The sequence below is a fragment of the Leptonotus elevatus genome, chromosome 5 (assembly GCF_054856555.1).
Source record: "Leptonotus elevatus isolate MCC_2025b chromosome 5, RoL_Lele_1.0, whole genome shotgun sequence".
In the NCBI taxonomy this organism is placed as follows: domain Eukaryota; kingdom Metazoa; phylum Chordata; class Actinopteri; order Syngnathiformes; family Syngnathidae; genus Leptonotus; species Leptonotus elevatus.
In genome coordinates, this window is record NC_141243.1 from 17,445,612 (window position 1) to 17,460,910 (window position 15,299).

A 15,299-nucleotide genomic window follows, 5' to 3' on the forward strand; every position below is an offset into this window, starting at 1 on the left:
GTTCTTTATGCTGATATATGTTGTGTCCAGTGAGAAATTGGCCACCATGTGTCTCCGCCATTGGATGGATATATATGATATGATATGATATGATATGATATGATATGATATGATATGATACAAAATCTTCATACCATTTCATGTTGAATTGGGAGTGAAGGAGAGTTAATGTTGTGCATAGAAATCATAACCAATGGCGATCACATGGTTGAGGAAATTCAGTCCATGTAGAAACTAGCAAAACTGCATGACTGAACCCTGAGGGACACGAGTGTTGAGGCTGCAAGGTATGCACGGGGATACAGAAATCCCCAGTTGCAAAAGGATGGAGGGAAGATGATTTATTGTATCGAAAAAACTGCAAGTCCTTGTGATAACATTTTCCTACCACACCAAAAAGCCAAGATGGCAACCACTGTCAGTGTAAATGCACTTTTGCGTTCAAACTGGTCAGAGGAAGTGTCACAGTACACAAAATTGAGACACGGCAGCTCTCTAATCCGGAGTTAAATTCGATTTCTTTTTTTCTAAGTGAGGGATGATGAAATGTGACCAGCAATGTTAACTGTGTGGAGCCTTGCTGAAGTTGCTGTACAAGGTGAGAGGCAAAATGAATAGCAGTGCTGCCTCCATGGTCCTTCATCTCTTTTTACCAGACGTAGACTTTTTAGCTGAGGCTTTTTATCCTTGCCGAGCTACGTCTGACTAATGCAACCTGAAACGTGAAACTCAATTCTTGACCAGCAGGCTGCTATAAATGTCTAAATACTGTTTGTGAGCGCATTGTGGGGTGCAATTTTTGCTTGTATATTTTATTCACGCCTTCTAACTTTAGGGCCCCACACTGAGCTGTGATTCAGTTTCTTCCAGACAAATAAATTACAGGATTTGCAACAATCGCTTACTGTTGAGCTAGTTAGTCTTGCAATATGAATCATCTTGAAATATGAATCATTTGTACTCAGTGGGCAAAGTAGTGACACAGGGCTGAAAAACTGCCATGGTTACAGAAAGAGTGTAGGAGTTGGTTTGCAAAGCGTTTATACAGTTGTATTCCGTATGTAAATGTGTCTCATCATCTTCATTGTTTGGGATTCACTGCCTCAACGGCTGTTCTTGTGGTAGGGATACATAAACCTTTCAGATAACAATAATTCCAAGGATGATATACTGGTTTTATTCATTTAATGGCACAGAGCAAGATAAAATCAATACTCCGCATGCCTGCTGAATATATCTTAAGCCAGCTGCAAGACAAAGTTTGCACCAGCCACTTGTACTAGGCTTTTTTATTAACTTTTGCATTTTATTTTTCATCCCTAAACTCTTGCAGGGATTAAATACAACACAATGAAGTGAAGAATAGCTTTTTCACAATGTTAGCAGGCTTTTTCCAAAACCACATTGTATAGAAACTGGCTAAAACGAGTTCATTATTTTTAATAATATCATAGGTATGTCACGTCAAGCACGCAACATCAAAGATGAGTTGTTTCTGTAGCGTCAACATTACAGCCATCTATATCTACAGCTTTGAATAACGGGCGTAGTCCCACGTGACAGGGGCGTTCGGTTGGGGCAAGAAGGGGAGGCAGTTCAATATTCTTCTTCTTCTTTTTCTCCTCCTTCTTTTTCTTCTTTGGGGTTTACATTTTATATCCGACACCAGAGGAGTCACTGCCACATGATCCAACCACCCATAGGCTTGATTTAAAAAAATTGTTTTTGTTTTTAAAGTACTCCCAACATTTTAGATGTAACTATGTACACTACACTATCACCAAATGCAAATGTTACTAATCTCCCTGGTTTGTAAGATTGTGATGTACTGTATCAAAAACGCAAACGGAAAAGCCAAGTGATTCTGACACTGTTGTGATGTAACGATACCTCATTTGCTGTTGTCACCTGATTTTTGACATCTAAATTTTAGTGTCGAAATGCCACTCTCTTCTTAACACCACACATTGTTATACAGGTACATACATCTAATTTTTTTTTTTTAAATAATATCATGAAGAAGTTACATTTTTTGTTGTTGTCATTTAACAAAGTAAAATCATAATTTTATATCGTTTCATTACCCATTTTGATTTTATTTTATTTTGATGATTATGGCTTATATAATGAAAATCTAAAATTCAATTTGTTAGAAAATTACACCACCACATAAGAACAACTGAAAACGGATGTCAGGCTTCAGAAACGTATGTTATTCTATGCACTTAAAATGTTGTTAAGACACCTCATCAGTCCACTGTGGAGCTAATCGGCCAGTGGCACTGCGCAGGTGTAATGGAAGCCCAGCTTGCTTTGATGGCTGCCTTCAGGTCATTGGCTTTGTTGGGTCTGGTGTCTGTCATCTTCCTCTTGACAACAGAAAAAAAAAAATTCTATGGGGTTCAGGTCAGGGGAGTTTGCTGGCCAGTCAAGCGCAGTAACATTTTGGTCATTGAACCAGCTTTTGGTACCTTTGGCTGTGTGGGCAGGTGTCATGTTTCTCCATAAAGCTTGTAACCAAGGGAAATATTGATTCATGATTTATGATTGTTATTATTATTAGCAGTAGTAGTCTTTTTTTTAATTATTATTATTATTATTATTTTTTAATGCATCTGCAATTTGTACCCCAAAGTAAGGATTGTGGGGAAATTAGGGGTTAATTGTAAATTAACCCCAAAGGTTAGAATATAGTCTGGCCTTTGCCAGTTTGTGTCTTAGGGTATTTAACCCGCCCCAGCCTGAGGGCCTCAAATTAAGCACTGACAGTGCATTTCTTTGCCATTGTATTACTTTCACACGAACAAAGGAGACTCTAATGGACACTTTATATCCTGCTGTCGTGACCCCACCAAAAGGATTTAGTGATGCAGTGACCTGTGACACTCATCATTTTTAAGTTCAACATTAAGTGTTTGGCATTTTGGAAATTAATTTGACCCGGGAAAAGACATTTGGGCAGTGTGAGCCCAATTAAAACGTAGACATTAGTAATCAAACCCCTTGCAGGTGTGTGAAAGTCATTCGTAAGGGCACACAAATAAAGTTTTGTCATTTAGCAGTCAAACAGGGCGAGGGGTGTCTTTGTGCAGACTGCTGCCCAGCAGACGGTAAAATAGCTGTGCGGGTGGGGGTGGGGGTGGGGGTGGGGGTACCGGTGGGCCAATGCCACTGAGGTCTCGGGTGACAAGCACTCTGCAGTTTTGTCCTGGTGGCAGACAAGAGTCACTAAGTTGAATGTCCCCTTGAATACTCTGAAATTCTCAGTGGAGCGTTGTGTTACACCTACCAATTATCATCTCCCGGACTCCTCTCAGGACAGAGGACTTCTTTTAAGGGGGGCTACAACATTTACCCCCAAATGCACAAATCTGTCTCTAATAGTTATGCACACAAAAGGTAACCTTTATTAGCCCCCTGGGGAAATTTTCAATAACAGGTGCTTGTTGGAACTTCACTAGAATTTACCTAGTTTGTGCCCCTGTACCTGCTGCATTTTGGCAGCCTTCTGTAGCTTACGGAGTGTGATATAAAACTCCACTACTCTGCAAATGTCTGCAATGCTAACATCCTTATTTGAATTATATATTTTCTTCTGTAATTATTTTTGACACAGTAAAACAGTATCTATCTATCTATGGATCAATGGATGGATTCAACAAAGTATGTTGGTTATCTCCTAGATATTGTACAGTATCAAGATGCGATGCGTTTGTGACAATTGCAAATGAAGTGTAAGGAGAGGTCACACACATTTTTTTATTTTTATGATTGGCTTCTTTTTTGTTATCTGCTTTTATTATAATAAAGGGATTGCGGAATAATTACACAGCCATTACAGTGTTGCAGATCTAATTTCGGCCCAAAACTCAGACTGGCCAATTGAAGCACAGCATAGAACAGAAGTCTGCCATATTCAGTGATTGATGTCGTTTTTGAAGTGGTCACTTTATGTCAATTCCTATTCCCAAATGGTGAGTGACATATTACGAAACCTGCGGAATTAAAAATTTGGTCGTGGCAGTAACTGCTACTACTGCCGGGGTGCCCTTGGGCCTGCAGCTCAGGCGCGCAATCACTCTCACACCTCTCCTTGTATGCCTGCATGCATGTGGTCTGGTTCTCTATGTGCTGTGCAACAAAAATATACACAGCGAGTAGAATTTCCCCTTAAGGGATCATAATGAGCATGCATCCATCCATTTTGTGTGTTCTTTATCCTGTTGAGGTTTATGGGGAGCTGGAGTCTGCCCCATCTGACTTCTGGTGAAAGGTTTAATGAGTATCATAAAAAGAAATAAATTAATACATAATAAAATAAATAAAAATTGAATGTGACCTTGACCTGTTGATTGTTTCATTTGAAATCCATTGTGGTGTGTAAAGGCAGAATCATAAAAACAACAAGAAAAGCAGAATACAAAAATACAGATCATGTCACTGCCATTAAAATAGAATAATCATGAGCTCATTCACATGCTGACCAAGGCCAAGTCGGGGTTCAGTACCTTACTCAAGGCTACTTAAATAAGACTGGAGGGGACCCGCAGCCTTCAACGCGCTGCCCTAGTTAATTCATCTTCCCCTTTTCATGTCTCAAAAGAGTGAATCAAACTTTAAATGATCCAACATCTGAAGGCAAGTCTATTTTTTCTCCCATTTATTATCTCCACCACCACAACAACACCGATTTCACACGTGCTTAACACGTACACAACAATAACTTGTAGTTTAAAGATGTTACAAGATCAAACTATTGCGCTGAATCATACCCGTTCTTCTTTCAATTGAACGCTTGTGGGGTTTCACTTGTTTAGAGTTTTTTTTTTTTTTTACATCGTTGTGGAGTCAAAATGTTCTAAATGCTTCTTCAGCCTCTGAACACTATCATCACCTCGTCATCTTGAATGAGAATGTTTTTAATTTCTGCGCAGTCCCACTCCCAAAAGACATTAGCGAAAGTGCCAAAGGGTAGAGTTTTGTTTTTGTTTTTTCCCTTCCGGCTTAACCCAGTTTATAAAAGACAAAGTACTTGTACAACGTGAGCTCCTTGAAGTGAAGCTTTCCGCCTTTTTGAATAATAACGCACTTTCACCGTTTTTTAAATTGCTTTTATTGCTTACTTTTTTGCACCGCGCTCGTCCAGAGGTTTGACGGACGTCATTTGGTGTTGCTCATGCCAAAAAGCCCACTCCGCTCCACTTATTTCTGATTTTTGCTGTCCTTTCTGCAGATGGTTAGTCACGCCATGACTCCCTTGGATCCCCGTGAAGACCCGTCCACTCAAAGGTGAAAGGATTTCAACTCCACCACTAAATAAAACCCTCTTCTTGTTGCACAGCGTGGCAGAAAGTGCCACAGCGGTACCGGTATGGCATTTCTGTAGGCTGATAACTGGCGTGGAAGCGCTGGTGAGTGATCGCCTTTCGCTCTTTTCATTCCGGATGCGCCGAGCAAGCACACTGGGCTTTGCTGTCAACAGGAACTGGCAGACATTCTCACTCACACGAATACAAGAGCCCGGCAGGTGTAAGGTGTCTTCCTCTGGAGACTAAAGACGAACACAGAGGATTATTTATGCCGACGTCTGGATGACCTTCATACCAGATTAACACATCAAAACTATTAACATTTTTATTTGGACTTTTTGTCAGTGTGAAGCAGGGTGGGGATTTGTTGCGGCGGCTTCTGCTTTATGAGTGTTCGTCACTGGGCCGACGTGCTCCGGTGGCAGAGCGAGCCAGCATGGTCAAACCTCTGCTGAAGATACAGCGTTATTTCCGCAGGAAACCTATCCGCTTCTTCACCCTTAGCTTGATCTACCTGACTGCCGGAAGCCTCGTCTTCCTGCACGCCGGCATCGGTGGCGACAGCTTTTGCGGGAAGCAAGGGATGGGTCTATACACTGTGGTGGCCTCAGACACGGGCAGCCAGATCACATCGTCAGACAGCGGCGGGCTGGGCATCATGCGGGTATTTAAGGAGGCTCACAGGCCGGGACGAGGTTACATCCCCATGTGGAAAAAAAAGGCAGAGCAGATGAAAGCGGGCAAAGCCGGCAACTACGCCAACAAGAAAGGCCGCAAAGCTAAAGAGACGGACGACGCAAGAGGTGGGTTGTACTCAAACATGCAGCAGGCACGTGCACAAGCAGTGGATTTTCATTTCATACGCCGTCGCAGGCGTAATTAATTAACAGAAATCAAACTAATACATCGCATTTCACAACAGAGAAATCACATTTACGCGCTCACTAGCTCACTTGAAAAAGGAAAATCATCACAATTATTCCATGGAAATTATTGTAATTATGGAAGTTACTCTAACCATTTCAATAACAATTCCATCTTGTGTTCTGTTGTGAAGTTACTAATTACATTTTCCAACTCATTATGAGATGATTCGGAATTTTGAATGCTCTCATATATTATACATATCCAGTTGCAAACACGCTGGCAGCATTTTCACCCCCAACTTTACATTGTATGTTAATTCAACATGGAGCCACGGTGACCTATGAGTACAAAGCACAAAATGAGAATGATTAAACATTTGCAGTCGTGTTGTAAGTCAGCGAGCATCATGACGATGATTAAGTCCTCATTTGAGAAAACCCCTTGAGAGTTCTGCTCAGCTGTGCTGCTCAGACAGCTGAAGAATCACAACATCTAAATAACTTAATAGCGAGGTTCGCAGCGTCTTCATAAACTTGGTGACTACAAATTTCCCCCCCCAAAGGCGCTTGTAAAAAGAAACCTGCATTATCGTATATATGGCGTTCAAAGTCTTTAAAAGGCTGATTTTAGGAGGCAAGCGTCCGTTCAGGCTCAATAACCTACATTTAATAACATCAATATCCTAGCAAAGCTGGTTAGTGTGTAATTTAACGTAACTGTAGGGCATCGTAGCTGATTGTGTTTATTCACTTCTGGCAAATCTTGGATCTTTCTCCTCTTTTCTTAACATCTCACTCGTGTCTGCCAGGTCAAAAGTCAACATTGTGTACTGTATTGAGTAAATATTATTAAGGGGCCAATCGTAATGTAGAGCTTCCGCGTACTGCCGTCCATGCTTCTGGTTTACAAACATATATTTACCCAAGGCATCTATTTTTAATTAAAAAATATCTTCCGGCACAACACCAATCAAAAAGAGCATTCACGGGTTAATTGCACCGTCTTGCGTCTGGTGGAAGAGCATTTAAATGTTCTCACCAATTATGTGAAATTGGATCATTTCTGATAATTACTCAGGGTGCACTCATGTGCCACAGTACAGTGGGTGCGAATCACAGGGATGACTGGGATAGAAGAGGGATATTCAGCATCAGGGAACTAATTATTTGCATTTTCAGTTGACTTGATAAGAGATGCTGCGGACACTGGGAACTTTCTGTACCTTCTGCTTTTGTTTGAAATTAAAATTCAGGTAAGATTTTTTTTTTTTACATTTTAGATATTTCTGGAAAAAAAAACAAGAAAAAAAAACAATAGGAACCTATTTACTTGTTTAAATTTGTATCTAACCTTCAAGACATAATGACCTTGGGAGATCCCTGAACATTTTTGTTATAACAAAATAAACAGGAAGAATAAACCTATGCTTAATTTTTTGGGGGTATTTTTTATTTATTTTTAAATAAATTGTATGCCAATATCCTGGAATTGGCTGGCAACCGGTTCAGGGTGTACCCCTGCCTACTGCCCGAAGCCAGCTGGGATAGGCTCCAGCACCCCTGCGACCCTTGTGAGGAATAAGCTGTTAAGAAAATGGATGGATGGTTGCCAATATTTTCCCTTTTAGTGAAAATTTGCTCCAAATATTGGTTATCAATCTCCTTGACTGCTAATGATCGGTAATCGGTATCGGCCCTGGAAAAAAAAATTAGTCAATCTCTAGGATATTATTAGGGATGTTTGATAATACTTTTTTTTCAGACTGATACCAGTACTTAACTCATGAGTAGTCACTGATACCAAGTACTGATACCAATAGTACTTCTGATAGACTTCTATCAAAACATAGCATTTTTACTTTAATTGCATTAAATTAATGGTATTTTTTTTTCATTATTTTTAAAATAATGGCCACACTCACATAATGTCTAATAAGATAAATTGGCTTTTTGTTATTTTGTTATCTTACATCAGGGTTCACCAATTCCGGTCCTCGAGGTCCGGAGTCCTGCCGGTTTCAGATGTTTCCGCCCACTAGCACACCTGATTCATATAATCAGCTCATCAGCATGCCTGATAACGATCCTGATCTTTAGCATCAGGTGTGTTGGTAGGCGGAAACATTTAAAACCTGCAGGACTTGGTGAACCTTGTCTTACATGGTTAACAGTTGCAATATTTTCCAATAACAATCACTCAGCAAAATGCTCTGAAGTTCCTCTCTGAAGTGCAGCAGGATAATCGTTTCAAAGCAGACCTGACAAGATTCATGTGGACAACCCGAGTGACACAACGGACATAAATACTGCACACAGTGGAGCAATTTGAGTTCATTTCTCTGTAAATGTTCTAAGATTGCTCATGAGAAGTGACAACATTTTTAATAAAGCACCTCCGTTGCCTTCCATCACTGCTGTTTAAAGTGTGTAGACACACTAAAGCACTGCGGTGGCGCCATTAGCATTCAGCAACACGACTAACCTCTCCAGCTGAAAGTCATTTTCTGTAGGACAATGAGAAAATGGCTGTATTTTGTATTGTATAATGTGCATGCTCGTTTTATCACTTAAAGTCACTCCAGACTCCCCTCAACTTCCACTGATAACGCATTCTCTTTGTGTATTTCTATTTATTCATTCATAGCATCTTAAAATAGATATCAAAAAGCATGTATTTCCCCCCGTGCGCCATTGTGACGTGTGGGTTTCACGTTTGCACCTATTAACAGCACAGGCAGACAGAACATTATTATGACTGAATACGATGGCAGAATTCAAACAGGCAAATGTGGCGGCCGCCTTTGTTGAGGTGAGACTTGCGTGAGACCTTTGTGAGGCTGGGGAGGATCGGGCTGCTGGAGGACATAAAAATGTTATTCCGCTACAAAAGCTTTGATCAATTTTGTAAGCCACCACTCAGACTATATATCATTATTTAATATGCCAGCAGGGAAGGAAGGTGTTTTTTCTCCACATGTGGGGAAGGCCTTGGAAACCAACATGTTTACGCTGTGCACCCAAGCTCCAGGTTATCGGATTAAAGCGAGGTCTTTTCAATACGCCGCCACTGTCCTTTTCCCCACACATTTCAAACCTCGTAGGACTGCAGCAGAACGTGATGATAGAGTACTTAGCGGCTTGAACGCATTGGCTTGCTCTCATCGTTTTACATCCAGACCCTCTCATTACTCCGTAACCATCTTCAGAATCCTGTTATGCCGGAGTTAAGAGACTTTTAGCCTCCTCTCACTCTAACACCGCCCATTCTCACTGGCTCGGAATCTCATTTGGAAGGGGAATATTGCAGCTCAGGCTATCGCCGCAGCACACATGAACACATTTTGCAATGCTCGGTGAAATCGCACAGGATGTAGCGCGGAAACAGGAGTAAGGTGACACGGTGAGAGGCGGAAGGCAAGGACGAATATAGCTGAATTACGTTGACATTTGAAGAGGGGATCCGGGAGAGTGAGGCCATGGTGGGGGTAATGATGAACTACAGCAGGGGTGTCAAAACTTTAATTTATTAAACACGCTAAAATCATCCTGTGGTTTTTCTTTTTTAAGACAAAAAAAAAAGGTTGTGCTTTACCTTGACTAGTTTCCGCCTTCCTCAGAAGCTGTCAAACCGACAAAAGAGAGAACAACAAAAAAAAGAAACAAATTAAAAGAACAGACAATCAATACAAGGAAACAATCACATTACCATATATTAGAGGTGTCACAGAACAAATACAGCGAGCAAACACAATATAGATACAATAATTAAGCCACACAAAAAAACTAAAGCAGGAATTAGTGCTTCCAAAGGACAGTGTACATCCAGACAATAAATGCGATGTAATATATGAAAAACCCTGCAAAACCTGCAATAAAACCTACGTTGGGGAAACAGGAAGGTCTTTCAACATAAGAAAAAAAAGAACACCAAAAAGGAATGTGACAAACAAACAGCAACACATTACACCAGAGCAGAAAAGGAAAGGGCCACACAAGAAAACCTCAAATCCGCCATATCAGATCACTGCAAACGAGAAAACCACATCATGCACTGGGACAAAGCAAGCATCATTGGAACAGAAGAACACAAATACAAAAGATGGATAAAAGAAGCAATAGAGATCAGGAAACGGGGACCGGACATACTAAACAGGGACGAAGGAACTTTTCAATTTCCCCACACATGGGATCCACTTCTCTGGAGATTATTGAGCGACGGAGGGCGTAGTCGGCGTGGAGCGTCACATGACAGCTCCGCCACGCCGGCCACGCCCAGGAACATCAGCTGATAAGACACGTCACAACTGTCAGTTTGACAGCTGAGGAAGGCGGCAGTCGTCGCCGAAACTAGTCAAGGTAAAGCACAGCTTTTTTTTTGTCTAAAAAAATAAAAATACAGGATTTTTTTAGCCACGCTAAAATCAATCAAGCAAGCAATTATATGTTGTTAATATTTTCTAATTAACTTGAAAAACGTTTACTGCTACATAACAGCTTTCTGCAAAGATGATAAGGAAAATAGTTTTTCTCAATTTTGGGGTGGCCGCCGGCCCTTTATCCCACTAGACTAGACCCACCCCTGCACTGAACACATTCAGAACCGAAACACTAGCAAACCCCGTAGGAAGCTGACCATTTTTAAAACAGTTTTGCTTCTAAAATTGAATTGTCTTAATTAGGGAGTGGAGAGTACCAATACCAGGTATCAGTATCGGTGCCGTTACCAGCATTATTTTAAGGTATCATTGTTCGAATATGACCGTTTTACGATCGGGAGATAGAAATGAGAAAATTGCTATGGTTAAATTCTTTACATTTATTCTGTCATGTTTTTGGGGGGAATTTTTATGTAGCTAAAGGACTAGTGGTATCGTACTTAGTATCAGTAATCAGTGCTGATACCAGCATTATTCTATCGAGTATCGATTGTGACCGTTTTACGATCAGGAGCTATAAATTAGAAGTTAGAAGAAAAGAAAAATGCCATTTATTTCATTCAATTTGAAGGAAAATGCTATATTTATTTTTTTATAATTTGTCATTGATTTATATATATATATATATGATATATATATTTATATATAATTTTATATATCTAAAGTACTAGTGCTATCAGTATTTGGCAACTGTATTGGTGACTACTCAAGAGTTGAGTACTTTATTCATCATAGTGCAAGAGAAATTATAATTATTGAAATTGTTTATTTGTATCTTTGCCTATTTAGAACCACTCTATAGTATATAAACTATTTTTTTTTGGTACTGGTGTCTCCCATCTCACACTGAAATGTCATTTTCAGCATGTTTTATGTCATGTCGTGGGCCACTGAAAAATGTGTGGCGGGCCGCAAATAGCCCCCGGGCCATAGATTGGACACCTTGAACTCTATGATGAATGATAATATCAGCTGGCATCCTTACGCAATTTTGAGTATTTGCTTAACGATAGTTTTCTCTATCCGATAATCTGCTTGTGCTGTATTAATTTTTTTCCATCTGAACAGTAGTTACTAGGAAGATTACAGCCCCGTCGCACCGCGTGCGGCTTAAATATGGAGCTTTAAACCACAACAATTAAAGTAATGCAGGGAGGGACTAAGACAATGGTCGGCCATTTAGCTATTAGCAGCGGCTCAGAGGGGTAAATGGCACGGCACAGATGGCAAGAGGATTGTTTGCTGAAGCTGCAGCTGAGCTCTGTTGGTCTTTTGGTTGAAGACGAAGCCAGGGGTTCAATGAAGCTCGATCCCACACCGCCCACCCTCCTATCACACGCACATGGGCGCATACACACTCACACACACACAAATAAATGCAGAGATGAAGTGATGAACCACTACAGTTGCTGGCCACTAGAAGGGGGTGTGTGTCTTTATAAATAAATAAACGTCCTGCCCCAGTTTGAACTTCTCTCTTGCTCACTTACTTCACACATGCGAAGTCAAACAAAGGGTCTGTTTTGCATAGCTGGAGTCAGTTATTATGCCAGCAATAGTGTGTTTATTGAAAGTGTTTGTCCCTCTGCACATTTCGTTAGGTCGACTAATTTAACCTTCTTTTTCTTTTTCCTTTTCCACAGCAAAGTATATTGGCTGCTACGTTGATTCAACACAAAGGAGGGCCCTAAAAGGAGTTTCATTTTTTGATTACAAGAAAATGACTGTATTCCGTTGCCAGGACAACTGTGCCGAAAGGTATGAAAAATAACAACAACAAAAAACACTCACCCGTTCCTCCTTGCTGGCGTTCTTGTCAGGCTGAGATATAAATTGGAATGGATTGTCCAGATGAGCTGATTAAAAGGCTCTCCCTCGTTAGAGGTGCTGGATGGACGCTTGTAAACACCACCCACTGAAAAAACAAGCCCACATGTCTGAGGACAGTACTGTTCGTCTGCGTACCTTGTGCCTCCTTTAATGAGTGGATGAGGATCATGCTGCAGGTTATCACATAATATAAATCTTTTAATGTGCTTTTAACTGTGCTTTTTATTTGTTGTTTTTGTGACTTGTACAGCGCGTTTAGTGTCAATGTTTATTGTCCCTTAAAGGAAACAGTGTGTGGAATTTAGTGCCATCTAGTGGTGAACTAATAGAATGTAACGACTAAAGTTCAAAACATTTTCCGGGAGACCATACTTGGTAAACCTACCACCAATTACTACTTTCGCTAAGTTTGTCTCCTTTGGGTAACCGTAGCGTTAACGATGGCGGCGAAACATGTCAGCCTCCTGTAAGGCGTATAATAAAACAATGTTGATGTGATAGATTATTTTTTTTGCATATTATTGAAATTAATCGTTTTTTTATTTTTATGAATGAACATTAAAAATTGAAAAATTATTTCCTTTAAATGTGCTGTATAAATAAATTGGTATGTATGATCTACAATAGACTTTACACCGACTGTTTGGATAAGATGGGCAGATATTTTTCAATTTATGCAAAATGCTGATCAGCTGGAATGTCGTAATTTGCTGCCCGATCAATGATGTTATTGATCATTCGCTTCAGGGGCTATCTGTGCTGCCATCGTTAATAATCCAAGGTTACTACGTTGTGCACGTGTTTCAAAATGCATGCGCTTTGAATTTAGATCATTGCATTGCATTAGTCCACCACTAGATGGCACTAAATGCTAGACACTGTTCTTTTAAACTTGCTGACTGTTAACCAGTGATTAGCTCCAAAATCCTGATTCTGCAAAGCCTAATATAAAACATTAGGTGCACGTCCACAATCGTAATACGTTTTAGAAAAATAACTATATCATGAGCTAATTTTAATACTGTGGATACATTTGAGTTGTGTTCTCCAGCAGTGGTGCTGTGCAGCGGTACCTAATGAAATGGCCTGCGAGCGTATATAAAGTTAAGCACCGGCTTTCAAAGCTTCACTCTCGTACTTGTGTTTGTGTGCCTGTTGGCAGAAAGGCGTTTTGTTTATGAGAGGCCTGAGAGTGAGTGTGCACAAAGCTCCATGAAGAAATGTTTTTCTGACTTTTGCTGTAGATGAAATTGACTAGCCGGCCCTGAACCTCACCCTCCATCACCTTCGTGATGATTTAGTCGGCCGACTGTGGGCTAGAACTTAACACATATCTCTGAACTGGAAAAATACCTGCAGTCAAGTTTGAAAAGCCATTGCAGAAGAGTAAAGACTATTAAATGTTGACCTGTTGGCCATATTTATTTTGGCTATATTGCACTTGTGTTGCGCTTTACAGCCAAGTTGTGAATTCCCCTCCATATTAGAGTAGATGCTACATTTCACTTTCACAATCTGCGTACGTGTCCACTATTAGAAGAGCGCTGCCTTTTCCTTCCAGTCATTCCAATCAGTTTAATCAGTGCTCATTGTTTCCCTTTGAGCTCTGCTCCTCTCCTCTATATCTCCGCTCACTTCCTGTCTTCTTTTTTTCCTCCGCCGTCTTTCTCTCGCCTCTTTTCCTCCCCGAGGAATAGCGGGGACGGCTCTATCGAATGCACTGAATTACACCCATCACTGATTCTCCGAGTGCAGAATAGGTGCAGCGAGCCGCTTGTTTTCAGATGCTTTCTCCTCACGCTGGCTTTCTGCAGCCGTCCGGCCCGGCCCACCTGCTATTTCTGGAGCTCGCTTTAATAAAAGAAGGAAAACAAATGAGAAGCAGCGGCGTATAATGGCGTATGGAGGTTTGGGCTTGATTGGCAGGGCTGGAGGGTGCGGGGCTATCCTGTGTGAAGGGTTTCTAATTGCATCCGAAAGGCCTCTTGGGAGTCAAGTCAATAGAGGGAGAGCCACAGGAGGAAAGCCTTTTAAAGAGTACTGCAATCAGTTATAATTGGCCGCGCCTCAAAACCTCTTAGCATGTATAACGGCGCTCATCGTCAGTCGGCAAAAGACAGAGAGAGACGTTGTTCCAAAGTAACGTTTGGACGTGTTCTTATGTGCTCATCAACACCCTCTGCGCATCATTTCTTTGCTTTTATTGACTACAGTTGCTCTCAATATGAATCTACATTAACCAGGGAAGGATTAAGGCTTAATGAATGCTCAGGTCATTAACGCTCGCCTCTTCGACTTTACTAATGATGGTAATCGTTCTTCCCCTCTCGGCGTGCAGGGGTTACATGTACGCAGGTTTGGAGTTTGGAGCAGAGTGCTACTGCGGTCACAACATTCAGACGGCCAATGCGTCGGAGAGCGAATGCAACATGGAGTGTAAAGGAGAAAAGAGCAACATGTGCGGAGGAGCCAACCGCTTATCCATCTACAGGCTGGAGCTGAGCCAGGAGTCGGCACGGCGCCGTGAGAAAATCCCCTTTACTTCATTGGAACCACATGCTGCTCTAGATACTGGCCGGGCTATCAACTGTCAAGGGAGGGATGGCATTTTGGAGATGAGAACCATTAGTTCAACTACTTTCTTTGTTATTATCTGGCGCTACATGTCTCAGAACAGGAGGAAGTACAACCATTTGACCCAAAACAACTGAAAGGAATTGACCATGCCCCAAAAAAGACCAAACAATAATTCACAGTGACCACAGAGATGTAATTTGGGCCCTCAAATGTAACACAATGGCCTGTTTTAAGGGGAAATATTTGTTTTATTGGATGCTAATGCCACATTTGGGAGCTGG

The 15,299-nt window shown here is 41.0% G+C and overlaps 1 protein-coding gene across 2 annotated transcripts in view; it reads left to right on the top strand.

Moving 5' to 3' along the window:
• Positions 1–15,299, top strand: part of wscd2 (WSC domain sialate O sulfotransferase 2) — a 62,068-nt gene that overhangs the window by 29,879 nt on the left and 16,890 nt on the right. The window contains exons 2-5 of one of the 2 annotated variants that reach the window (XM_086076179.1): positions 5,234–5,411; positions 5,483–6,112; positions 12,255–12,369; positions 14,780–14,964. In XM_086076179.1, the coding sequence (XP_085932305.1) occupies positions 5,746–6,112; positions 12,255–12,369; positions 14,780–14,964 (667 nt within the window). In that variant the 5' untranslated portion in view covers positions 5,234–5,411; positions 5,483–5,745. Of the gene's footprint in view, positions 1–5,233; positions 6,113–12,254; positions 12,370–14,779; positions 14,965–15,299 lie in introns of both variants that reach the window. The other variant, XM_086076178.1, reaches the window with a different exon arrangement.